The sequence below is a fragment of the Gopherus flavomarginatus genome, chromosome 2, assembly GCF_025201925.1.
Source record: "Gopherus flavomarginatus isolate rGopFla2 chromosome 2, rGopFla2.mat.asm, whole genome shotgun sequence".
Lineage (NCBI taxonomy): Eukaryota > Metazoa > Chordata > Testudines > Testudinidae > Gopherus > Gopherus flavomarginatus.
The window spans coordinates 91,474,352-91,501,176 of record NC_066618.1 but is presented as its reverse complement, the minus strand read 5'-3'; the positions used below and the strand labels follow the sequence as shown (position 1 = coordinate 91,501,176).

Below are 26,825 nucleotides of genomic sequence, written 5' to 3'. Positions count from 1 at the left end.
GCAAATAAATTTTACAAAACGTGCAACTGTTCAAAGAAAATCAAATCTATATTTAATTTCATATTATGATTTATTTTAGAAAACACATTTAAAAGTGCTGTAGCTATGAACAATAAAAATAGTTGGTACCGCTGATAGGGTGGTATGAAAATGTCACAATGCACTCACTAATTCTACATTTAGATATGTCTAAAATTGATTTTAACAAAATGATTGCTTAAACTTTGCTTTGCTCTAACTACCACATAAAAATAATATTCTCTTTAAATAACTTGATGAAGCATAAACACTCTGCATATTAAAGTTTGGTTGAATGAAAATAAGCAGCTTTATATGAGTATTCCTTTTATAGTATAAATAACTAGGATTCTAGATAAGAAAATTGTATTTACATCCCAACCTCATTTTGCAGTAATGTGATCTACTTATTAGCAAGAGACCTGACAGAGTATTGGTGCAAAGTTCGGTACATTATAGAATGACATGGCCAGTAATATCTTTCTTTGCCTCAGAAACATTGATGTTGAGAAGTGAACATTTGGTCCCCTGAAATCAGAAATGTTTCCTTCATATTTTTGGCTTGGATAACTTTTTTTTTTTAAGTATCTTCTAATTTCACCTTGATTTTTTTCCCCAGTCACAAAGATCAGATTTAAAAGAAGAAAATTCATACAAAGTCTGAGCACTGCTGAGAGCTTCTTCATACTATTTCCTGATGCACAGCACCACTAAATTGCTGTGACTTATTTCCTCTGAATTACCTGGATTATTTGGCCACGGGAAAAACAAATGGCTTTTGTATCCACTGCAAATATCTCTGCTTTAAATCCTGATGATATTATTGAATGGCATAACATCACATTATAAAGAGACCATAAAATACTACTATGCACAATTTTCTCTTTCTATGTTTCACTTTCTATGTTTCACTTTCTATGTTTTTTCGTCTCTCCATAGAGCCTTCTCCTCCCATAGCATGGAGTAAAATAGGCAAATAGGAGCAACACCAACACAAACATGTTTCACTGATGTCAAATAAATGCAATGTAAATACAAGCATTTCACATAACTGACCTGAACCTCTACTCATTGCTTACCCATAATTCCCAAAGAAATCAATGGCAGTTTTGGGTGGTTGGATCAGATCTAATAATGATATTACAGTGTAATATATCCCACTAAAGCCCCATGGTTTTCTTTCCCATATATAGTGTATATTAGTACAGGATTCTTTGGCTCAAGATTCTACAGTGTAGTGGCACTTCTATGGTACAACGAAGAGATTTTTTAATAGTAATCGCAGTTGAGTTCTCTAGGTTACCTAGCAGCCACTGAGAGCATAGAAGAAGATTTGAAATCTGTGGTTAAAGTTTAAGCCTAATAGCTAAAGTAATTGACCAGTTCCCCATGGATTTTCTTTGGTCACTGAGGTGTGTATGGAGACTACGGGAGATTATTTTATTGTGGGATTTTAGCAGAGCAGTGGAGTCTCCTTACAATGGGTCACATACTGCTCTCCTGGGGGAAAACATGTGGGAGGGACAGAGAGGGAAGAACACTCCTGCAGGGGGAATCTTTCCAGGCCAGAGAGGTGGAGTTTCTCCCCCAGAGAGATTTTTGGCCCCCATGAGCTGCAGCTCCCTGACAGCTGCCAGGGTACAGGGCCATCTGGATGGAAGCCCTGCAGCTTCACTCCAGATCCAGGGCCACCTGCTCCCTGGCTGCTTCGCTCCATTTAAAAAGTCAGCTAAAAAAGACAACTCTGTAGAATTGCAGGGATATAAACGTTATTGATACTCCTGATGGAGCAACACCATGGAACTGCATGGGAGGCTAACGGGAAATGCACAATTGGTACAGGAAGGAGGAAATGATTTTTGGAGAGGGGCCAGGGGGAAAGGGGTTGATAGTAGATTTCGTGCTTATGAAAGTTACTGGACTGGAAGTCCTGGAGAATAAACTTCCCTCTTTATCCATGGAACAGATACATGGCAGACAGTAGTAAAATAAATTTGCAATTGTCACCCCATTGCCAGCAGGTTTCACGGCTGAGCTGGAGGAATCTCTTCTATGGGTGAGAAGTTAGAACAGTGAATCTCTGTGCTGACTTAGACTATGGCTACACTATGGCCTTTTCAGTGGCACAGCTGTACCGCTGCAGCTGTGCTGCCGTAAGGTCTCCTATGTAGCTGCTCTACGCCGGCGGGAGAGAGCTCTCCATTCAGCATAATTAAATCACCCCCAATGAGCAGCAGTAGGTATGTTAGCAGGAGATGCTCTCCCGCCAACATAGTGCTGGCCACACCAGCCCTTTTGCCAGTGAAACTTATGTCAGTCAAGGATGTGAAAAAATATACCCTGACTCATAGGTGCAGACTCTGGAGGTACTCTGGGGCTGGAGCATCCACAGGGAAAAATTAGTGGGCGCTCTGCACCCACCAGCAGCCAAGCTCCCCTACCCCCTGCCTCACCTCCTACTCTGCCTCTCCCCCTGAGGGCGCCACATCCCCGCTCCTCTGCCTACCTCCCAGGGCTTCCCACCCGACCACCACCAAACAGCTGTTTGGCAGTGTAGCAAGCTCCAGGAGAGAACGGGAGGAGCAGGAACGTGGTGCACTCAGGGGAGGAGGCGGAGAAGAGGTGGGGCTGGGGTGGGGATTTGGGGAAGGAGTCGGAATATAGGTAGGGGGCAGAGTTGGGATGGGGACTTTGGAGAAGGGGTTGGAATGGGGGCGGGGCAGGGCCTCATGGAAGAGGTGGAGTCAGGGCAGGGCCAGGGGCAGAGGGGGGGTTGAACACCCACCAGTGGGAGCAGAACACAGCACCGATGCCCTGACCGACAAAAGTTTTACCAACAAAAGTGCTAGTGTAGATATAGCCCAAGTCTTTGGTGTCTCTGCTGAGATAGACAACACAGGTGCCAAGTTTGATGACAGCCTTTGCAATGTGTACACTTGTCCACTAGGAAATAAGCTGAGATCAACAATTCATTTCATATACGCTGCCAAATGGGCTAGAAATTGTACTTTTGTATGATCCATCATGAGGCCAAACCAAAAGGAAGGAGATGTTGGCTGCATATCTTCCACACTTGGAGCCAGGTCTCAATTATTTTCAGACCCTTCCATATATCTTTACATTGACACTGCATTCATGTTACTCTCTCACCAATTCATTTATGCTCCGAACATTTCAAAAATCTAAGCCAAGATTTTCAAAGGTGATTTTGGGTGCCTCTATTTTGGGGTTTCCTATTTGTAGACACTTTAACAGGATCTGATTTTCAAAGGGGTCTAACTTTCTGAAAATCAGATCCCCTTTGAACTGTCTCAGTTTTGGGTTAGCAAAATTGAATGCACTCATAATCACTAGTCACATCTGAAAAACTTGTCCCTAGCCAGAACAGACTGATTCATAAGAATAATATGTATCAGTATACTTAATGTGTTAGTAAAAAACACAATCAGAAGATCCATGTGTCAGCGTGCTTAGGGCAATTACAATGTAAACTTTATTCACATGACTTATGTAACAGGAAAAGGGAAGGAGACATTTTGCCCTTGACATAGCCATATTTTACGCTGTATCTCTTGAGAGCAGATGTATAAATCAGGGAGGAGGGGGATAGAGAAGTCTTGGCGGATTATCTGCCTTACTTCTTGTGGTGAATTCACCTGTGTGAAAATTGTGATTGGTTTGCAGAAGAGGGAAGGAGATAGCTATTTTTCGTCCAAACTGTGACACTATGAGAAAATGGTAACGTAATCGCAAAGGAAGAAACATACCATGAAACAAAGTTTGCTTTTAACTGTGTGTAAATAGTCTTTGATCAGGCAACAGGATCTTTATGACGGGCTGATATTGCAGATTAATAAACATTTGCTACAACAGTTTCATAAGTGGTTAGGCTTTATCCACAGAATGGATGCTAAGACAAGTAGTTGGCAAGGAAATCTAATCAATTTGATGTGAATAAACTTTTTTGTACAATTAGTGGGACCTTCTTCTTCTGAAGGCTCCATTCAGACTAGAGTAACATGGATTGGTACAGCTGCATTGTAAATGCTTTTGACATCAGATAGAAAAATCCTCCTGAGAATCTTCTTCAGATTTTCATGGCTTTTCTGCTTCCTCTAGTGCACCCTGCAGAAAATCTAAAGGAGAGAAAGATAAATGAGGATTCTTAAAAACTGGATTATACTTGGCAAGCATACACAATACATTGTTGATTCCACCACAGTTTGGAAAAGTCTCAGTTATACTAGAGGAAATAATTTACTGCATACAAAAAACTCTGTGCTAAAAGAATGTTAAAGTTGCAAAAGCAAGCACTCAAAAGTTAGGAAATACCAGAATTAAGGTTGCCTGTGCAAATTAATTCAGCCTTGTTGTGCATATGCATTATGATACAGTCTTAAATTTACATGATCACATACCACTTTGTCCACAGGAAAAAATGGCACAGGACACACATGTCAAGTTGATATAAAATGCTACAATTGGTAGCATTTTATCACCAATTTGCCCAGGTATAAATGCCTACACAAGCTGCAAAGCAGTGGAGAATCAGGCACTTTGTTTATTAATAGAATGCATCTTTTAAAATGGCTATATGTATATTCAAGGCTGACACTTTGCAGAAACTGATGTAGCAAACTACCGGTCTTGGAGAAATTTCATTTATGAAGCCTTGTTGATGTTTTTGTTTTAAAATGTCAAAAGTACAACAGGAGGCATATCAGATTTGAATTTGCTCTAAATCAACACCACAGCAAACCTGAAGGAAATCCGAAATCCGGGAGTAAGTGGTCTAAAATTTCCAGACTGAAGTAAATGTGGAAAAAGAGAACAGTGAATAATCAAATTAAAGCCTGTCTAAATACAAACTTGCATGATTTAATTAAACTGGTGTGGGTTTCCTTTTATTTCAGCTTCAAAGTAGCTTATTGTGTTCTAACTTAAAACCAAACTAAACCTGGTTCAAGCCAAAATAAAATCAATAAATAATTATAATAATGCCTAGCTCTTATATAGCACCTTTCATCCATAGAGTCAAAGCACTTTACAAAGGAGCTGAGTATCACTAACCCCATGCAATGGCCAGGGAAACTGAGGCACAGAGAAGTTAAATGATTTGCCCATGAAGCCAGAGTCAGGAACATAACCCAAGCATTGCTTTGGCCACTAAGTCACACTGCCTCCATAACCATGTCCACACAACCTTTTTCACCTGTTTAACTAAACTGGTTTAAAATTACACACCTTCAATTTAATTGGTGTAACTCTGTGCGTAGACAAGCCCTCAGAGTTTCATTTTTTTAGGTTGGCTATGTCTTTTGGTACTAGGGGATTTTGACATGTCAACGAATGGCTGGGTGTGAGGATAAGAAATTGAGCAAACTTTACTGAGAGCCTTGAGACTGAAGCTGCAAAATGCCTGAAAGGCAAACAGAGAGCAAGAGCTCGGGAATAAGACCATGGTGACACAAAAGACCAAAGCTGCAAAGAATCCTGTGGCACCTTATAGACTAACAGACGTTTTGTTAGTCTATAAGGTGCCACAGGATTCTTTGCTGCTTTTACAGATCCAGACTAACACGGCTACCCTCTGATACTTAAGACCAAAGCTGTGGCTTCTCAGCCAGAGCTTTAATTCCCCAAGGAGCTGTGAGGTTTCCCCTCACCAAATTGCCTATTGTTTAAGAGGACAATTAAAAATACCATGTTGAGAGCTGATCAGGGTTTACAAAGCTCATCTATGGCATGGTAGCTCCTTTGTTCAAAACTGTTAGCATGTAGCACATGCTGGGGACACACAGGGATCAGCATTAGGCTCTGTCCTAGGTAATGCCCTCATTAATGATTTAGAAGAGGAAGTGAGCAACAGGTTAATTTTATGTGCAGATTATCAAAAACTGAGATGAGCTGCAGATACTGGGGAGGAGACAGAAATACTGCAATGAAGCCTAGAGAGATTAACAAGAGGGACAGAAAAAAAAGTCAGATTTAAATTGAAATACATTTGGGGAATAAACAATCTGAAACACACACGCTTCTGGGAGATAGAGATGCAGCAGCTGAAAGAGACCTTGAGGTAATAGATCACAGCAAATGAAACAAAAGTTTGCAACATGATTTTAAGCCAAAAAGCCCAATGCAATTTAGAACTGCAGAGGCATCGCGTCATGGAGCAGGCAGTTAACAGACTGTTTATGGATGGCTCTGCTGTGATCATATCTGAAATATTGTGTTCAGCTTCAGAAAGATATCAAAAAATTGGCCTGATCCAAAGTCCATTGAAATCAATGGGAAGACTCCAGGGACTTCAGTGGGCTTTAGACCAGGCCTTCAAAGAACAACAAATATGACCTGGTGACTGAAAACACAGCTTCAGAACAATCTTACAGAACCTAAATATGCATCTAGTAGATTAGCTCAGAAACAACAAAAGGGTGGATATGGAGCTTGATAGTCTATATCTGAAGGGCATAAATAGCACGGAGAGAGTAATTATGTTGGGATAGGAGGGTATAAGTAGTAGTAGTGTCATGCAATTAAGAAATGGAACGTTTAGCTAACTATCAGAAAACACTTCTTGACAGTGAGATATTGTAGCCTTCAGAATAGTTCCCCAAGGGAAAAGAATCATCACTGAGACATTTTAAATTAGATTGGACAGAAAACCTAAACACCTAAGTTTTCAAATGAGAATAATAATTGTGGGTGCCCACCTTAAGACACCTTAGAAGTGCCTGATTTTTCAGAAAGTGCTGAGCACCTATCCTCTGAAAAATTAGGTTCCTCTAATAGGTCTCTATTTCAGCATGCAGAATTTGAGTCCTGCAAAATCATTAGATACTTCTGAAGATGCCGGCCAGAAAATGTCTGAATGTAGGGGACAGGTCTACTGGCAGGGAGATGGACTGAATGACTTAATGCATCTTTTTCTTTGTGTCTTGACTGATTCTGTTCACTGATTCTGTGCTAAAAATGGAAAATTAATCGTTATTTGAGATATAAAGTAATGCCCAAGAGTCTCAATAACTACATATATTTTCATGACATTGATTTCTTGATGTTGTTATTTCTAAAATCGGCCATGATAAAAAATAGCGTTAGTGATAAACAATGTAAATTCCTGAAATATATAGTAGATTATCCCAGACAAAGGTGCTAGCCTTTTCTGATATAATTATAGCTTTGCAGAACAAAGGAAATTCAGTGGGCACAATTTATCTTGATTTCACATACCTTTTTGTCACAGCACCAAATACAAATTTAAAGAACTTAGATGCTGTCTGACTAAAAGTATCATGGAATAAGTAAATTATGGGTGATGTGCATTTATGTATGAGGTGCAAATGATGTCTGGTATTAAATTGTGCAATCATCTCATAGAATGATGTATAAAGATGTGTCCTTCAACAATGAGTCTTGCAAGCTATGACCTACACTTTTCTATGTGCAGTATTAACCTGAAGAACCATGTAACATGCACATTGATTAAATCGGCATATGATAAATTATGGTACAATGGATAATTACTATCTGGGAGGTTAACCATCAGCATGGTCTGGCAAGCTTATGCAGAAACACAAATAAATATGTTGTAAGATATAAAATACTGATTCTCTAGTTCATTTAGAAAGAGTCCCCCACCTGGATCAAGTCTTTTTCCACCTTCCCAGTTCCCCCACTGCATGGTTCTCAAAATGTTTCATTTTGCAGACCACCAAGAAAGTATCCGTGGACCACCAATCTCCCAGAAAAAACAGTCTGCAAACATTTACATTACATTTACATTAACTCACCTACAAAGATTAACAATCTACATAGCTACGGACTGGAAAACCCTTACTTAGAAAACAGGAATGATGAAATTCACCCCTGTGCTGTGTCAGCACTAAATCCTCAAAATAGCACTTAACCATGGGAGTGATTTAAGTTGGAGCATAGACCATGTGCTGGTGATTTTCACCTTAAAGGAGTACGCCGGGAGTTCCAATTATCAAAAACTGAATATAATAATAATAATAATAACTGAATATAATAAGAGATGCCACCCTCAGCTGCTCAATGACAGTCCTGAAAACCATTTTTTGCATTTGACAACTAGAAAATGTCCCCACAATGTTCACACTGTTCTCTAGATCAGGAGCAGGCAACCTTTTTGGAAATTGTATGGAGGATCAGTTAGGAGAGGGGGTTGTGGCCCAGCCCCCATCCACTATATACCCTCCCCCTGGGACTCCTGCCCAATCTAACCCCCCCGTTCCCTGATGGCCAACCCCGGGATCCCTGCCCCGTCCAACCACTCCTTCTCCTTGTCCCCTGACTGCCTCCAGAACCCCTACCCCTAACTGCCCCCTGCCACCCCATCCACCCCATCTCTCATTCCTGACTGCTCCCCCGGGACCCCAACCCCATTCAACCCCCTTGTTCCCCGCCCTCTAATTGCCCCAATCCCTATTCACACCCCCGCCCCCGACCACCCTCCAAACTCTCCTATCCTCTATCCAAACCCCCTGCTAACAGCCCCCTTACTGTGCTGCCTGGAGCACCAGTGGCTGGCGGTGCTACAGCTGCATCACCTGGCTGGAGCCAGCCACGCTGTCACCACCGTGCAGCACAGAGCACTGGGTCAGGCTGGGCTCTGCAGCTGCACTGCCCCAGGAGCTCACAGCCCCGCTACCCAGAGCATTGCGCCAGCAGTGTGGCGAGCTGAGGCTGCGGAGGAGAGGAAACAGCGGGGTTGGGTCCAGGGCTAGCCTCCCAGGCCAGGAGCTCAGGTGCTGGGCAGGAGGGTCCCACGGGCTGTATGTTCTAGATATTTCATATACAAGCAAGTATTCAGAATACTGCAGTTACGTTTAATTCACCGTCAACTGAAACGTTGTTAAAAGTGGTCATCGATTACAGAGATATCATTTGTAATAACAATAAATCCATTCTTAGAATATGGAGTGCAGTTTTCAGTCCCTCATTACAAAAAGACTGAAACACAAGAGAAAGTTCAAAGAAGGGCAAACACAATGAGAAAAGTGCTCCAGGATATTGGAGAGACGAGGTGGGCGAAGTCCAACAAAAGATATTACCTTACTCACCTTGTCTCTTGAAAAGTGCTACAAGACATCTGAAGGATACCTGATAGAATTATTTATATGACTAGTGGGGAAAAAGCCATTTTAAACCAATTACAAATACTTGAGGGATATTGCAGAGGGGAGAGGAAAGGACTGTGTTCTGCAATCATAAATTGGTCAAACAAGGCATAATGGTGCACCAAGTTAAGATAGAAACATTCAGGTTAGATATGAGACAACATTTAAGAGTCATGACAATTAGGCAATGGAATAAACTGACTAGTGAGACAGCTGAGTCATCTATATTAGGGGTTTTCAAAGATTCATTAGATGAAATTCTAGTGAAATTATCATAGAAAATGCAGAGGCGTTGGATTGGATGACCTGAGGGGCCTTCTCCAAACCGATCATCTATGCTGTTATGATTCATTCCAAGCAGAATATTTTGGACTCTCATGAATTACTGGCTGAGTATCCTGGATACTCATGTACATTAGTTTGCTCGTAGCATGCATAAAACTTAGCCAAAAGCTGGTTTGGAAGTGCTTGATCTACAGTATTCAATATTTCTCAACCTCTGTTTCGTATGGTGACTCAGAGGCAGGACGGTTAAAACAAGAGAACAAAAAGCTATTTTGGTTTTAGATTAGGTTATAGAAAGGAGACCCACTTCCCCCACACAAAAGGGGAGGGAACACACAATTTCATGGATAGTTTATATACTGCTATTCCTACACCATACATGAATAGCCTTCAAATAAACCAAAGTTTTACAGTCACTGCTTAACATAAAATATGTAAAAGGAGGAAAAGGGAAAATGTACCAAATGACCAAAGTTATAATAGTTATTTTTGCTTCTTTGTTAGCAAGATAAGACTTAGACTTTTCCCAGCACCTTTCAGCCATGCTTGAAATCATCATGATAATTTCCTTATAAGAACTCTATCCATCTATTGTTCCTAATTTTCTTTATCATTACAAAACCGCGTGAGCAAAAAATGTAGCTTCCCTTTCCTTAACATGTAATCTTTCTCCCATGGACATGTGCCAAAATGGCGTTTCAGCAAGCCTAAAAAAGTAACAATAATTTGCTATCCCAAGAAAACTGTGACTGAGTAGCTTGAAGTGCCTAGGGGATTGATATAAATTCATGATTTTTACTGTCGTTATGAAGATAGATCATGGTGATGGATAAGACCAAGCTATTTACAAATTGTTTCCTTTACTTCTTTAAGGGAAACATCTCTAGAAATAGGACTCAGATCTGTGTTCAATACCATATTATGTGGAAGAGCTAATTAAGAGTGAACACCCTCTTTGAGTCACTGATTGATTATAATATTAATTTATAGATATATGTGTGTGAGAGGGCTTTTGCATTTGAAAGGGGCATGGTAATGGATGAAGGAGCAGGTAGGCAAGACTGCCACATTCACAAAAGAACTACATAATTCAATGAGTTTGTTTTACTTTTGGTTTGGGAAGTGGTAGGAATGAGAGCAAGCTGTTCATTCATCACATTTCTGTCTGTCTTAGGGGACTGGATAGACCATAGTATGGATCACGGGATACAGTGTTTTTCATCTCTTGGTCACTGATTTGAATGCTGCTACTATGGTAGCTGCAGCTGATAGTCATGAATATTTGATATTTGTAGTGTTGTTGTTTCTATCTGTGTTGATCCCAGGATATAAGAGCGACAAGGTGGGTGAGGTAATACATTTTATTGACCAACTTCTGTGGGTGACAGACAAGCTTTTGAGCTTGCAGGTCTGGGAAAGATTCTCAGAGTGTCAAAGCTTTAAACACAAGATGGAATATATTGTTTAGCATAAGGAGTTAGCACATATTGCAAGAGAACATTCAAGGTGAAATTGCCAGTTAACACCTTTGTAGTTGTAGGACAAAGGAGGGTTAAGGGGTTACAGACTGTTAAAATGAGCCATAAAGCCAGCGTCTTTACTGAGTCCATGATTTTTAGCAGTTATGAAGGTAAGCTCCCAGGATCATATTTTGAAGCTGTTGTGCAGGTTTCCTTTGATGAGGACTGAGTGGTCAGATATGGAGTGACTGTTTTGTGAAATGTGTTTCATAACTTTATAATAAATCAAGCTTTGTCCTACAACTGCAGAGGTGTTGACTGCCCACTTCACCTTGAATGGTGTCAGCAATGAGGGCCTGCAACTTGCCTGCTCAGTTGCCAGACAGCCAATGAGTGCAGTTGTGCCACAGCAGAACCACCAAATTAGAGATTCATTTTATGACAAAATGCCAATTTCCTAGAGATTGCTGAACTGCTTACTTAATGTTCCAGTAAAGGATCTACATTTTAAACAGAATGACAAATTCATTTCTGTTTTGTTAGCAGTAAGACTTTGTATTATACATTGTTGGAAAAACGTGACTTCTTCTGGAATTGTGGCATAACAAAATCGGTAATATCCTAGGAATGGAAAAACATTCCCACCAAGTACATACACAAGAAACACCAAAAAGATGACAGGTACTTACAAATTTGGTCATCCTTTTCAGCATACTCAGAGGATGCTCTGTTTAAAAGGAAGATCCTTTACTGGAAGAATTAAATGTATCATGAATATCCTTATTCTGTTCTCCTTGACTAACTGATGTTCCACTGGAAACTCACCTTACAAATAGAGTTTCATCCCTTAATCAGTGAACTTCAGCCTATATTAAGACTTCTTAAAAGCTTGTTTGGAGCACATCCTACTATCCTCGCACATTGTTTATATTCATCTACAACAACTTAGGAACCTGATTTGAAGCAACTAGAAGCACAGTAACATTTTAGGCAAAATAACAGGTACGAACTAATGAGCTGCCATTGAGCACAGTACTCCTGCACCTCCATCCCTATCATACAGTACCACAAAATGATAAGAATAAAATCAGCTCTGACATGCTAAACTACATTAAAGTAATGTTAAGGGTTTGATGTAAACAAAGGGAGTTAAGTTCTGATTTAAGGCTGAAATTCTGTCTTTAAAAATCAATTTGTTGTGCCCAGGTTTTTCTCATATACATGATATATTTAACCTCATGCAGTGTTCCGTGACCATATGGCATTATCTACTGTGGTCTGTGTTTTCTTACGATTATAATATAAAAAAGTCAGAACTGAGGATTGGGGCCTTCTTCTATCTGGCTTTATAAAAACAGCAAGAGGCACTTATAACACACTAGGCAATTGGTTAAAAATACAGTCAATATATTGAAAAGCAAACTGAACAGCAACCACATAAGTAAATCCCTCACTTTACCTATGCAGCTCCTTCAGGCAGCATGGACTTTTTTTGAAGCTTTCCTGCAGTGTGCTGTAAAGGTCGACAGATCTGGGCTCTTTTGTACCAAGGATTAGATTCCAAAGAAAGGGAGCCTCTCATGGAGAAACCCCTGCCAGCAGCTCCCTTATACCAAGGACAATGGGTCTAGCTTGAGTGTCTCCACAAATCTCAAATGTGGAACTATAGCTGAAGGAGAGAGGCAATATTGCATGGAGGATGGTTCTAAGTCATGTAGGGCTTTATAGGTGGAAGAAAAAAAAAAGACATCTTAAACTCCATCTAAAAGCCCACAGGCAGGCAGTGCAGATCATGGAGCTTTGGTGGAATACGCTTGTAGCTAGATACTCTGCTTAACAAGTGGGTCATCACATTGGTATGATTAGACTGCCATCACAGGTATGATTGCAGCAAATGTAGACACGCCTTAACTATCTTTAATCTAGGTATCATGAGCAAGTACCAATAGCAATGAAGCTGCAACACCATAGGATTTAGAATGGGCCAGCCACCCATGTAGCTACCCAGGGTCCCAGGTGGCCTTTTACAGCCAATGTTGCCATAGTTTCACTGCTATTGGTACCCATACTAACTAGATTAAACCTCGCTTAGGTATGTCTAGGTATGTCTACATGTGCTGCAATCACACCTCAGATTGCAGCATACACAACTCCTATATGTTGCCCCAGTTAGAGTGCATTTATAACAATGTGAAGATAACAATGGAATGAATTAGTTGATTAAGGGAAGCAGTAGTTGGGACATTGCATTTGTGCCTCAAGTAAAGCGAGTTAAAATTTTCCAACTAAATGTTTTTCAAACAAAAATGGATTTTCAAATAAGCAAAAATGTTGGCTGAAAATTTTCTATTTTCATCAAAGGTATTTGGGCTGTCATCAAAAAATTGAGTCATCAAAACCAACAAAAATCAGTTTTCAGGGTTTTGATTTTTCAATTAAAACCTGAATATTTTTAAAGAAAATCTGATGGAAAACAAGCAAAACAAAAAAAAAATGTTTTCATCCACAGATTTCACAGGGGACCCATATTTAATTTCCAGTTTCATCTAGAACAAATAGTTTTTTCCAAGTTACAAATCCCTCAGAAATGAATACAAAGAGTTGGCATTGGAATGACTGAAAAGCCTTTTGTTTGCTTCCCATGCTGATATTGTGTATGTTGATATTATTCTGGAGGCTGGTTTATATTGGTATTTAATGTGAGGATAGTCTGGAGCTAATGCTGATTTTAACTGTGTTAAGTGTTAGAAATACACTCAGAGGGCTTATGCAATATGCACGACATAATTCTAAAAACATAAATATGGCCACAAAAACACTACCATCATACTTCATTATACATTATATTTCAATCCAATACCATTCAGAATTGCTGTTAAGCCTTATAAGAAATGTTGTCTAATTAATAAATGGTTATCAGATATAGTAAGGAGGACCACATATGCCTCGATTAGATAGACACAAAGAATAAGACATTTGTAGTGCATAGGTAATTTTGCCTTTTCCTTGGAAGAAGTTATATTATATTAGCTCGCTGACTTCTGTCAATTACTGATTGTTCTGATGGTTTACTGTCTTCACCAAAGGTGTAAGATTGGACATCTGACAATTAACAACTGCTTTGTCTTCCCAGACAAGTGAGCCCTGTCATAGATAGGCAAAACTGCAGGGGTTGGTTACCTTTAGGGCAAGATTTTCCACTATTTTCATATGAATGGCAGTTAAATGAATGCTTCTTATAGAGGCAGCCATCCAATGCCTGCCTGCAGGAAGAATCAAGACCCCTTAAGGATATGTGAATTACAGCAGTTTTCCATTATTGGACCAACTTGTGTTGGTGAGAGAAGCATATTTCTCACCCACCTCATGTCTCTAATATCCTGGGACCAACACGGCTACAACAACGCTGCATGCAGAAATTTTCCATTCATGGAGGCTGATTGCACTTCAAAAGTGACATTTGAAAACTTATGGCCTCCTTGTTAAAAAGTCTTACAACCCACTTCATCCATCTACATCTTGCTCTACACTTAAAATTTAGATCGACCTAGCTACATTACTCTGTTGTGAATTTTTCATACTCAGGGGTGTGAGCATCATACTTAAGCCAACCTAGCCCCTGGTGTAGACACAGCTAGATTGATGGAAGAAATCTTCCGCTGACCTAGCTATCACTGCTTGAGGAGGGGGATTACCTACATTGATGGAAAAATACCTTCTGTCAACATAGGAAGTATATACACTATGGTACTACAGTGTTATAATTGCAGCACCATTGCTGTGGCCACTGTAGTGCCCATAGTGTAGACATGCCCTAAGTATAGGGTTACCATATGTCCAGATTTTCCAGGACATAGCCTCTTTTTTGAGTTTCCTTTCTCTGTCTGGGTGGATTTTTCAAACAGGAAATGTTTGGGGCTTTTGCAGAGCAGGCAAGCTGCAACTCAGAAAGAGCCCCAATTGGTCTACTTCCTGCTTGGTCCCTCCCCTGCATCCACAGCTGATTGGTCCCAGCCCTGGGGAGGGGTTCCTGCAGGGAGGTGCTGACTGACAGCCGTTGCCACATCCTGGGCTTGTGCCAGCTGTCCTGCCACCATGACAGGGAGCATCACTGCCCCCAATGTCCAGTGAGTACCCCCACCACAGGTACCCTCCAGCACCCCCACCTGTACCACTTGCAGATCCTCCTCTTCTTCTCCTCCCCCTAGCTCTGTCCCCCTCCAGGAGTGTCCTCTTTTTGGGAACCTGAAATATGGTAACCCTACCTAAAGAACTCTTGGCAAGTGGACTAGGATCCTAATTTAAGTCATAATAATGAAGCTATCCTCTTTATATGGATGATATAAATGTCAGGAAAAGCTCTGAATAGGGCTAACTACAATTCTTAACATGCAAGTTGTAAACTAGATGAGGCTTTATGTACCATCAACATGGCGACATGTGGAATAACAGGGATCTTGGGGTTTGAGTAAAAACTGAACTAATGAAATTTTGATGAATAGTGAACCCATTAAAAACATATACTTACAATGCAGTCCTGCATTCCTTGTGAACCTGAAATGTCCATGGCCACAAAACAAACTAATGCATGTTTGGCTCCTTGCACAGAGGCATTACCTACTTCAACAAAGACTTGGCACACTCGCTCTACACAGTCCTGGTGAAATGGCACCACTCTTCCGTACCAGAGGATGTAGACAAATCAGAAGAAATTCAGAAACAAGCAACATAAATGACTGAGTGGCCGACTTATTAGGAAACACTAAAATGTGTGAGGGGGAGAAATCAAGTAACCGAATAGCAAAGGAAGATCTATGAATTTAGTATTATGCAAAGGGGTAAGACTAGAAGAAATGAAAGTAACACAAGAAAAGGCATATTTAAGTTGCCTAATGTACAAGCAGTCTCCCGCAGAAGGTGGTGATGGAAGCCACATAGTTTGGCACATTTAAAAATTAGACAGACAAAGTGCCATAATGGAGAGAACAATCCTGCAGTGTCAGGGAGATGGTCAAGATGTTCTAACAGGAGATTTCCAGCTTTTACTTCTGTGCATATCATTTAACAGATCTGAGGTGTTACAAATTCCTAAGTGTTTTGTAATATGTACAGAAACATCAGCTTTTGCTTACCAGCAAGTTTTCAGGGAGAGAATACTCTTCAATATGCTGTTCTGTTTAACAATGGTACCTTATAGTGCAAATGCTAAAATCATATTCAAAATTTCCATGGATTCTTCTGGAAATAACATTCAACGGGGCTTTACCATTTGATGTCATTTTTCCTTTGGAATCTTGGGGAGGGTGGGAAGGTTGAGGGAAGGGAGGTTGAGTTGGGGAAAATATGTCTAAAAAAATAACAAAAGCAAACTAATACTTGTGTAATATTTTCCCATCCTGAATTTCACACATATACCGTAGCTTAAAAGGAATGAGAAAAATGCTCCGAGACCTTTTTCCAAATGCAATCTTTTGATAAGTTCCAATGTTGGCTTAAAAGCAAAAGAAAAAAAAAGGCACATATTAAAGTAATAGCTGAGAATTCTTCTATAGAGACTTTTAAAAAAGCCTCTTTTTATTGTTTTCCAAATACTATGCCTCGTGGGTTTTGTTTGTTTGTTTGTTTGCTTTTTTTATACCATGATTTTCAGCTAAAATCCTATTTTTGCAAATATGAAGGGTGACAGAATTATGCTCTGAAGAACAAAACCAATGACAACACATTTTATATTTTTGCTATCATATTATATCCCCTATTAATGGTATCATACAAATCAGTCTACTGAAAGACCTAGAGTCTAATTCTCCTTTCACTTACACCACTGAATCACTGATGTAAGTGAGAGGAGGATCAGACTTCTTATTTCTAGCTAAGTCTTGGAGGCAGTGTCCATGCTGCCAATTTCAATATTCACAGTACAACAGCAGTAGGTTACTTAAATATGATGATCCAATTAAGAAGTTCCCAAATCTGTGAGATCCTGGGTTCCTCCTGCAAGGTTCTAAGCACCTTCAGCTCCCATCGAAGCTAACCAGGAGCTGAGGGAGCACAGAACTTTGCAAGATCAGGCTCATTAGCACTTGCATAAGATTGGCTGAGACAAAAACAACAATTAGCGGAAGCCAATGGGCCTGCACATAAGTCTCGGAATGATGAAAGAAGCATTTTTAAATGCAGCATGGTTTTTCTCAGAGGCACAGGAAACAATAAAAGCTTAGCAGAGTTAGCATGCAGGAGCAGCAATATAACTTTTATCGTTTTGTGGGCTTTTGTGAGAAATAAGTCCAACTATTATAGAAGGGCTATTGCCCTACTGAGCTAACAAATTCAATGCTTGCAAAATTTCAATAATTATACATTCACAGTTGCTGTGGGACTTCAGTAACAAATGCAGTTTGAATTCAAATATATGTTTTCCACTAACAGCACCGATCAGAATTATCAATATATTTTCTGCTATGAAAAAGTAGCCATTTGGCTAAGTTACAACACTGCCAATTGCCCTGGATCACTGACTTTTTACTGACCAGTAAATAAACCAAGAACAAGAGTAAAGAATTGATTTTTGCTGATTATGAACTATACAGGATTATTTCCTTAGTAAGCAGTAATGTGAATTAAGAATGTAGCTATGTCAGTTCCAGGATATTAGAGAGACAAGGTGGGTGAGGTAATGACTTTTATTGGACCAACTTCTATTGATGAGAGAGACAAGCTTTCAAGCTTACACAGAACTCTTCTGGTTTGGGAAACTTAATATGTATTACAAGAACCTATAACCCACTAACAACCCCGCCACCACAGCTGCTTCCCCCCTTCCCCCGCTCCCTTCCCTTCCTCCTTGTGACTGGAGGGGTGTTAACAAGCCATTTCACCTTGTATGGTCCCTGGAAATATGTGTTAACTACTGATGCTAAACAATCTGTTCCACCTTGTATTTAGCTGTGACAGTCTGAGGCTATGTCTACACTGGAATTAGACTCCTCCGGTTGGCCCTGCCGGTTGACTCAGACTCAGGCTAAGGGGATGTTTAATTGTGAGTGTAGATGTTGAGCTTCAGGCTATAGCATGACCTCTGGGACCTTACCATCTTGCAGGGTCCTAAAGTCTGCGCTCCAGCCTAAGCCTAAATGTCTTCACTGCAAGTAAACAGCGCCTGAGCCCGAGCCCCAGAAGCCTGAGTCAGCTGGCACGGGCTAGCCGCAGGTATCTAACTGCAGTGTAGACATAGAATCATAGGACTGGAAGAGACCTTGAGAAGTCATCTAGTCCAGTCCCTTGCACTCCTGGCAGGACTAAGTATTATTATTACTTTGAGTAAATTTCCCAGACCTGAAGAAGAGCTCTATGTAAGCTCAAAAGTTTATCTCTTTTACTGAAGTCGGTCCAATAAAAGATATTATCTCATTGACCTTGTCTTTCTAATAAAGCAAAGGCACAGATTATTTACCAAATACCAGCAAAATGGAACGAACTGGCAACAGAAAACTGTAATTTTGGAAGCAATTTCCATAAAATATACTGAAACTCAGGCTTAAGCGGGCCCATTGTTCTTCAATTTCTGAATAAAGCTGCATTTATTTTCAATTTTTTCAGTGGATTTTTGAAAAATCATCATCAGCCTAGGAAGACTAATTAAAATGCCAAATCACTCTGTGGTTAAAATGTCTCAAAACAAACTGTGAAGGAGAAAAAATATGATTCTTTATTCAGGCCTGGATACTGCAAACACTTAAATGCATTTATAAATTTATGCACGAGTAGTTCCATTAAACTTAAAAAGTCCAACTGGAGTGTGTGTTTGTATTTTTAAAAAATCAGTTAACTAATTTTCTTTTTTTTAATTCTGATATCAACATAACACTAGGAAATACTTTTTTTTGTTTGTTTTTATAAAATTGACAAAGTTGAAAGAACAAAGGTCACAAGTCAAAGCTTCAGTCCTGCAAGTTTGTCCAAGTTTGCCTACCCAGAACGCTGCTGAAATTAGCAAAGCTCTGCATAGGTTCAGGATTCTGCCCGAACAGAACATCTTACAGGATAGGGGCCTGAGGGCTCAGCTCTACAAACTCTTTAATCTTGTAAGTAAATGTGATTCCCTTATGTGATTCTTAAGTAATCACCCAATTTCAGGGAATTATTCCTACGCATCTCAGCACTTAAGCATGTTCTCAACTGAAGTGAGTGGGACATAAGCACATTAAAGTGCCATCCTGAGGAAGGATGGATTTAAACATGTGCTTGCTTAACTGCTGTTCTGTATCAGGGCCTATGCATTTCTAACTTTAGAGACATTGTTCAGGCCCAAATTTTAGATTTGGTACAATAAAGACTTCTAGAAAATCTTTACAACTGGTAATATTTTCATTGCTACCTCCCACCCCAATTTCAATGATGACAAATAAGAAAAATCCCAAACTAGAACACTAACTTTGAGTTTGGCACAAGAACCACAAAATGTAACAGAGACTAGGAACAAATGCAAACTAACCAGTCTAAATTTATTATCCAAGCAGAATGAAATGCAAACTGCAAACCATGCACAGACAGCGATGAAAGGCAAATTATCTTTTTTAATATTCCTTAAATTTTACAGCACAAAGCAATTTATTAATAATGCATGTAAGGATATGTTCTGGTTTCTTTTCTTTTTTTAAAACTTTAAAAATCTTGATGGCATCCCTTTAAGAAATACCCACCACATATATTAAGTTGAACACAATATCATTTTGTTTAAAACTTGCGTTCTGTGGGAATGAAGGCTTTTATTTCTCTAAACTGGTCTCAAAGGAATCTTGGGTATACATATGGTATTTCAAGTCTCACTGTAGGAGATTTTTACATCAAAATTCACACAGAATTCTAAAGGCTCCATTGGAGTTTCTCAGAGTGACAGTTTAAGAAAAAAATGTAACTAGAGCTCTATTGAGACAGAAGACACCACAGCAAAAATGAAATACAAATAGTGTAGATGAAGATTTATCAAAATCTAGCTGGTGGCAGCCCCAATGTATTTAGCCACAAAATCCCCCTACCACTGTTTTGTAATGTGCTAGATGCTACCCTCTCTTTCCCAGAAGCAGTTGGTGTTGCTGTAAAATACAGTATTTTATGTCCCTATTGGAGGAAAGGTATTATATATATGTTAAATATTATAAAGCAAAGTTGTGAGAGTCTGTATTTTAGCCTTTTTAATCCTGAGATTGAATTGTTATTCAAACAACCTGTGAAGATGGAGGGTAAAGAGCAGCAAATAAATCACATTTTTTGTGATATTATATACATACATATGACACACAATAAGCATTAAACATAGAAGTAATGTGCAAAGGAGTCACAAATAAGCAGTAACATGAAGCAAAAATTGTATTTACCTATGCAAATTCTTATTTTATTTTGTATCTTCCCTTCCCCCCACCCACTCACCCAATCAGAGAGGCAAAAATATTGAGGTCCATTTGAAATAGGTCCAGAGACTGGCACCTGCTCAGTGTGGCACTAACAGGCCGAAGCATTGCCCTAAAAGGCAGGTGAGTTGAGGATTCTCCCCAGCATGGGTGAATCTCCTGCTGGCCAACATAGCCAGCTCTGCGTATCTCCTTCAGAACCCTCTTGATGTAGGAGGCATGACAAGAAGAAGCAATTAGATTCTAAATTATGCTGGAGGATAAACTGACCCCGAACAGTCCCAGGTATCAGCGAAATGCAAAACTGACTTTGTCCCCACTTGACTCAGGAGCAGAACTCTGGTGCAGGTGAAGATTTGGCCCATGTTATTTATAAAGTATTAACAATTTACAAAGCATTTATTAGGGGAGTCTCCAAGAGCCCTTGTCATGGGACAGGACACACTGTCTGAGATTTTGTAATTATAGAGTATGTCTACACAGCCATTATTAGCCTGCCAGCTCAACCCCCTCTATTGTGAGTCTATCTACCCAGGCTCGACGCTCACTCCCAGTTGAAATGTAGACATACCCTTAGTGCACTGAGCATTTCTTCATATCCCATACCACAATAGTTTAAACTTAAATAGAAGAGAAATGATTACAGATACGTGTGTAAGAGGACAAGAGTTATAGCAATAATCTTATGTGCTTTATCAAGAAGGTTTTGCTTGCTTCATGGTAGTTAATTGATTGCTATTATTAGTTACTTAATATTAATATCATAGATACTGCAAAGTTCTACTTCAAAAATACATATCTCATGGCAATGAAATAAATACTTTAAAGGTGGCCTCAAGACACACAAGAAAATACAGTAGACTTGACTCCATACCCTTGAGTCTTAACCTTCCTCTCTGCCATCAATGGTTAAACTTTAAAAAATTGCCCATGAGTGTGGGTCAATGATACATGCACCAAGCAACAGCAGAACAGGAGACCAGTTAAGGGAGTATCTGTGTTGCTGTAGTTTCCCTCAAAAGTTCTGTCTTTGGTGATGCTTGTATGGTTGTTGAAGTGCTTCCATTTTGTTTACTTGAGTCATGATCCAATACCCATTGGAATCAATAGGATTTTTTCCACTAACGTCAACAGGTGCTGGATAGAGACCTATACTCACCAAGTTTATTTCTGGACAAATTAATAATTTTTATTCTTAATTTGACTTTGATTTTTTTATTTCATTTTTTTTTTTATTTTTTTTTTACCTTTTGGCCTTTCATTTGTGCCACAGCACAGAATTCAGCAAGATACAATAAATTAAAGTAGTAAGCCAGGCTTTTCCAGAAGGGGAAAGGGAAGGAGAGAGGAAGAAAGAACTTGTTTTTGGCACGTTTTTATTATGCTATTTTGACCTATTAAGTTTTAAATGAGGATACAGTATCTAGAGCTCTGGATAGGTTCATTTAAATTCATTTAAAATAATAAAAGGCTTTATCTTATCCACCCTAAAGCGTGGACAGGTTCTCATCTGTCCACACTTCAGCCACAAAACAAGTTTTCCACACTGTTAGCTAGGATAATTTATGTTAGTCAGTGACTTTTCAAATCATGACACAAACTGGCATTGGCTCCAGGGTGGACCACAAAGCTCAGCGGGATATGAGTCAAATGATGTCATGAGTCAACAGCAGCCTGTAGCTGATTGACTCTGCCTCACCAGTAGGTGTTACTTCAGCCATTAATACAGATTGTTCTGTGGACGAGGGGTATGTGTGTCTGCCAAAATACATAATAAATATCCAAGTCAAACTAAAATCTGCCAGATTCTGAAAATATCATAACACCCTGTTCTGTATCTGTAACAGCATCCAAAGCAATGTTTGACAGAGCTTACTGCAACCACACCTGTGTGTATGTGTCTGCCACGGAGTTTGGAGTTTTTTCATTGATTTCCACTTCACTTAATCATTCAAAGCAATGCTTGGCATTTTGAGTGCTATGATTTAGTGCAGCAACAACAATAATCCAGCCATGGCTTAAACCATTCCCAGCACATCCAAGACTGTTTATTAGCATTGGCTTCTGGTTTACTAGATATTTTCAACACTCTTAATATCGAAGTTCCTCCTCTGGCAGGTCTGAAAAGTCCAAGACTATCTCAAAAGAAGGCCTTATACTTCTCTTACCAGACACTTTATAACTGTGCTCAAACTTAACTGTGTTAATTTACCTTTCCCTCATCCTGAAGCCGATTGAAATGGAGAATGTTCGGCACCTCTGCAGGGACAATTTGCAGAGCACCTGAGCAAAGGCTGTAGGAGGAAATTCAACTGCTCCTCCTCAACCTGTGGGTCGGCTGCCATGCAATAGTTCCACATTTTTTTATCCCAGTCCATAATCTGAAATATCAGATGCTGCCACACGTCTAAGCAGGCTGTTAGACTTATTGGATCTTTGCCTCCTCGACCCCAACATCTTGTCCTTTGAACCTTGCCATCTGCTAGCATATTCTTGGTAATCATGGAGCCCCTTTCAGGGACACACAAAGAATGCAGACATCACCCTACATGACCAGTCTTCCACCACACATAGCCCCTTAGATCGCATGGAAGAGCTTTGGAAGGTTTGTAATACAATGGGTGACATTCGCCCTCCAAGCCCTTGAATCCACATGATATAAAACCACAAAAGCCTCCAGAGTGTATTTCAGGGTATCCATGCCTTGATAGCCATCTGACATTTCATCACTCATTTATTAAGATTAGAGAAAGAAAAGAAAATTTCTCCTTTAATAACTTAACATAGACCTCATTCAGTATGGAGAATGATACCACAGAAATGTTAGAGAAAAATTAGCTGGAGATCAAATGGAAAATATGTCCACATTGGTTTTCTTATGAAGTTGCTTCATCTTTTTAATTTAATAATGTTATTTACTAAATGTTTTCACTATGCTCTTATGAAAATTGAACAACGTTTTTGTCTACAAGATGTAGTAGGTGACAAGGCAAAGTCATTCAATATTTCTTCTATACATAATATGAAGCAATCACATTTCTGTGTGAGATATTTGTATTGTAAATTCAATGCTTACAATAGCATAGCGATTGAAAGCAGGTGGGGCACAGGACCAGGATTTCTCATCCATTCTACCCATATACTTCAGCTAACTAAAAATAATAAAGCCTCTATGCTTACTCAGTCTTGTACTTGTTTTAAAGCTCAGCCACCAAATTGTGCCAAATTATGTGTTGTCCAACTTGGACTGACCTGAGAACACTAAGCCCCTTTTCCTAGTTAACTGTGCTGTATTTATGTGATTCCTGCATTACAAATAGACATTATCTATAAGAAAAGAGAAAAAACAGATTTTTTAAAATGTCAGAACTGCTTCCAATTTTTCTTTCAGTCTTGGTACGAACTTAAAGAATATTATAATAAAAACTTAAGAACATATATATTTATACACCCACTATAATATATCATCATGTAAGTCATGCACACACACACACACACACACACGTAGAGACTACCAAAGTCTATTCTATAGATATTATTTATTTTTCATCTTATAATTGGAAGCCTAATTTTTTTAAATTGCAAACGTTAGATGCTACCATCTTAAATGCTCATTAAAGATAAACAACTCAGTAGTAAAACTTTAACTCCATTTGTTTTTTGCTAACTTAAAAACAAGCAGTAGGGGATAAGAGATTGTTTGCAAAATGAAAAGCAAAGAATAATTGTGGTAAAAATGTCTCAGAACAAAAAGAAAAAAAATCAACCCAGGGGGCACACGTTAAAGCTAGAGATGGCTGGACTACTTCAAATAAAATAAGAATTTACCCAAACCTTCATACATAACTAGAACTGACCCTTTTTGCATACATGAAAGAGTCCAGTTAATTTTTTCATTATTTTTTATTTTCACTCTTATCTTCTATCCTTGTTTCATTCTGGTGTGAGAAATTAAAATGCTGACATACAGTGAGAGAAGCCGGTTTTGCGATATTTCCGACTTGACAAGAAGTAGGACATATAAAAAGAGTCAGGAAAAAGGCTGTTCTTTTGAGTTTTCTTGCTCAGTTTTGAGGATCCAAGAGGCTGGAATAACTTTAAGATAAATAACCACGCTCAGATGATTATCCAGAAGCTTGACTGTTTACATTGCCTACAACATACATGTACTCTCTAAAACTGTATTAGAGGGGTTGGTTTGAACCTCTAAGAGTAAAGTTATTCAGAAAATTGTACATTTGTCCCATGGAAAATGTCACCATTTCCCAGCTAGTTTCCATTCTGAATTGGAATGGAAAGTCAAAATGAAAATTTTAGCAAAACAAAAATTAGAATGAGTTTCAGATAAAAAATGTCAAAACATAGAATGTAGACTTCTTGATCAAAATGCAGTGCAGGATCAGGCACTAAATGAGCCTATAAGCCTGATTCTCTCCTGCGGAGGCATGGGGCAACATCAGGGAGTTGTGAAAAGCTGCTTGATTTTGAGTGCTGGCCCTACCCTTGTCACCACTTAGAGATGCTGCCAGATAACTCTAAATTGCACCAGTTAGGCAGGGTCCTGTAGGGAGAATAGAGGTATAGATATGGGTCAGACACCATAACATCTAGTGGAGAGTTCCTTTATGCCAGTGGAATTCTCTGCTGGAAATCGGCAGCCAGCAGAGAATGCTGCCTGAGCAGTGCAGAAGGGCTAGATCTCATTAGAGACTCTGTAAAGACTGAAATATAATTAGCAATAGACTTTTTACTATTTTGAATGATTAACCCCCCTTTATAACAACAATACTAATAAAGGGATAAACTGACTACACGAATACACCAAAGTAGCACGATAACACCTGTCATTACTCTTCCTATATTCACAGATTTTAAGACCAGAAGGCTTTAGATTATGATAATCCAAATTATGACCATCTAGTCTGCATAATAAAGAACACAGAATTTCACCAAGTAATTCATGGACCAAGCCTGTAACCTCTGGTTGAGCTAGAAAGATGTTTCGTCTTGATTTAAATATTACAAGTAATGGACAATCCATCACATCCCTAGGTAAACTGTTCCGCACTGTTCAAAATTTGCATCTTATTTCTACGTCTTGAGTTTTTCTAGCTTCAGTTTCCAGCCATGGACATGAACTATGCCTCGGTTCTACAATAATTAATCTGTATTTATGCATATCAGTTTTATATTTTTATGAAACAAATGTAAGAGAAAGTCAAGAGGAACTAAAAGATGTTTGAGGCCACTTAATGCCATCTCTAGTGTCATACCTCTAGGTGAAGAATAATAATCCTAAATCTAACATATGCTGTCTACTGAAACTATCATTGCTGTGTTAGTCAGTGTGTTCGATCTGTCAATACTAGAGGGATTAAATCTAGACAAAATACATACATGAGAAAATTATGCCTAACATGGATCCAGTTTCATCATTTGTCAGCGAGTGCTGATGGCTCCAAGGAGATAAGTGATGACACTAGATGAACTCTCTGCATGTAGGCGCGGTGGATTTTTTTGTTCCAAAGCACAATAATGGCCTTAAAAAAAATTCTGAAAGCCAATTGATCTTACCCACACAGAATCTTGGATTATTTAACCCATTCATTGCCAAACAATTTTCAACAGAAAATACCAGTATAGTTTTTAAACAGACTACTTCTCAGGTGTTACGTAAGTAATACCAGTCAGGTAGTTCTGATCAGCACGGTGGTGTATGCCGATCCTATGGAAGATTGAAATGTTGAGATCTTGCAAATCCTGGATTAATAAAGAGCTGGAGACCGATCCTGTGGATTTACACTGGGAACCCCCCCTGCATCCCCCCACTGATTAAACTGGGAATTTTCTCCAGTGTAAGGACATAAAAGTAACAAGTATCTTTTCCAAAGAGCTCAGAGTTTAAATGGAGATATAACACTCACCTTGTCCTGGTTTATTGTTAAGAAAAGATCCTGTTAGCTCCTTCCCCATAGTGTCAGGAGTCAAGGAATGAAGAAGGTAACAGATGAAAACTAACCGAAAGTGAGTTTTCAGGAGTGCTCTGAAGAAAGACTGAGAGGTTGCATGGCACATTGGATTAGGAAGGACATTCTAGAGTTAGGGGCCATGTAAGAGGAGAGACAGAGCTGAAGGTGCAAGCATCTTGTGCAATTTTATAAAGAACAACATGTCACCCTGTTCATCCACAGACTAGGAACAATGAGGCTTGACTAAGTCATCTCTCTCTAGAGGCCTAAAACCCTAAAGCTGGTTCTGACAGCTGCTCTACTGAGGGCACTATTACAACACCAAAAGCCAGCAACTTCAAAATTGAATACACTGACAGTGGAACCACTTCATCTGATCATTCTTCACTGGCTCAAAATCAACTGGCTACTGTTGACTTGTTTCTAACCACTTCCTGGTTTTAGTTTGGCTATTTATTCTTACAACACCTGTTTTCTATTTGATTTAAAAAAAATTAAAATAAATAAAATCCCTTGAAGGACAAACAACAGAGTTTGTAACCA

The 26,825-nt window shown here is 39.3% G+C and overlaps 1 protein-coding gene across 5 annotated transcripts in view; it reads right to left on the bottom strand.

Moving 5' to 3' along the window:
* Positions 1-953: 953 nt before the first annotated feature.
* BBS9 (Bardet-Biedl syndrome 9) overlaps positions 954-26,825 on the bottom strand; it is a 487,370-nt gene continuing 461,498 nt past the window's right edge. For all 5 annotated transcript variants that reach the window (XM_050937932.1, XM_050937931.1, XM_050937937.1 and 2 more), the window contains one exon: positions 954-4,154. In XM_050937932.1, the coding sequence (XP_050793889.1) occupies positions 4,114-4,154 (41 nt within the window). In that variant the 3' untranslated portion in view covers positions 954-4,113. The remainder of the gene's footprint in view (positions 4,155-26,825) is intronic.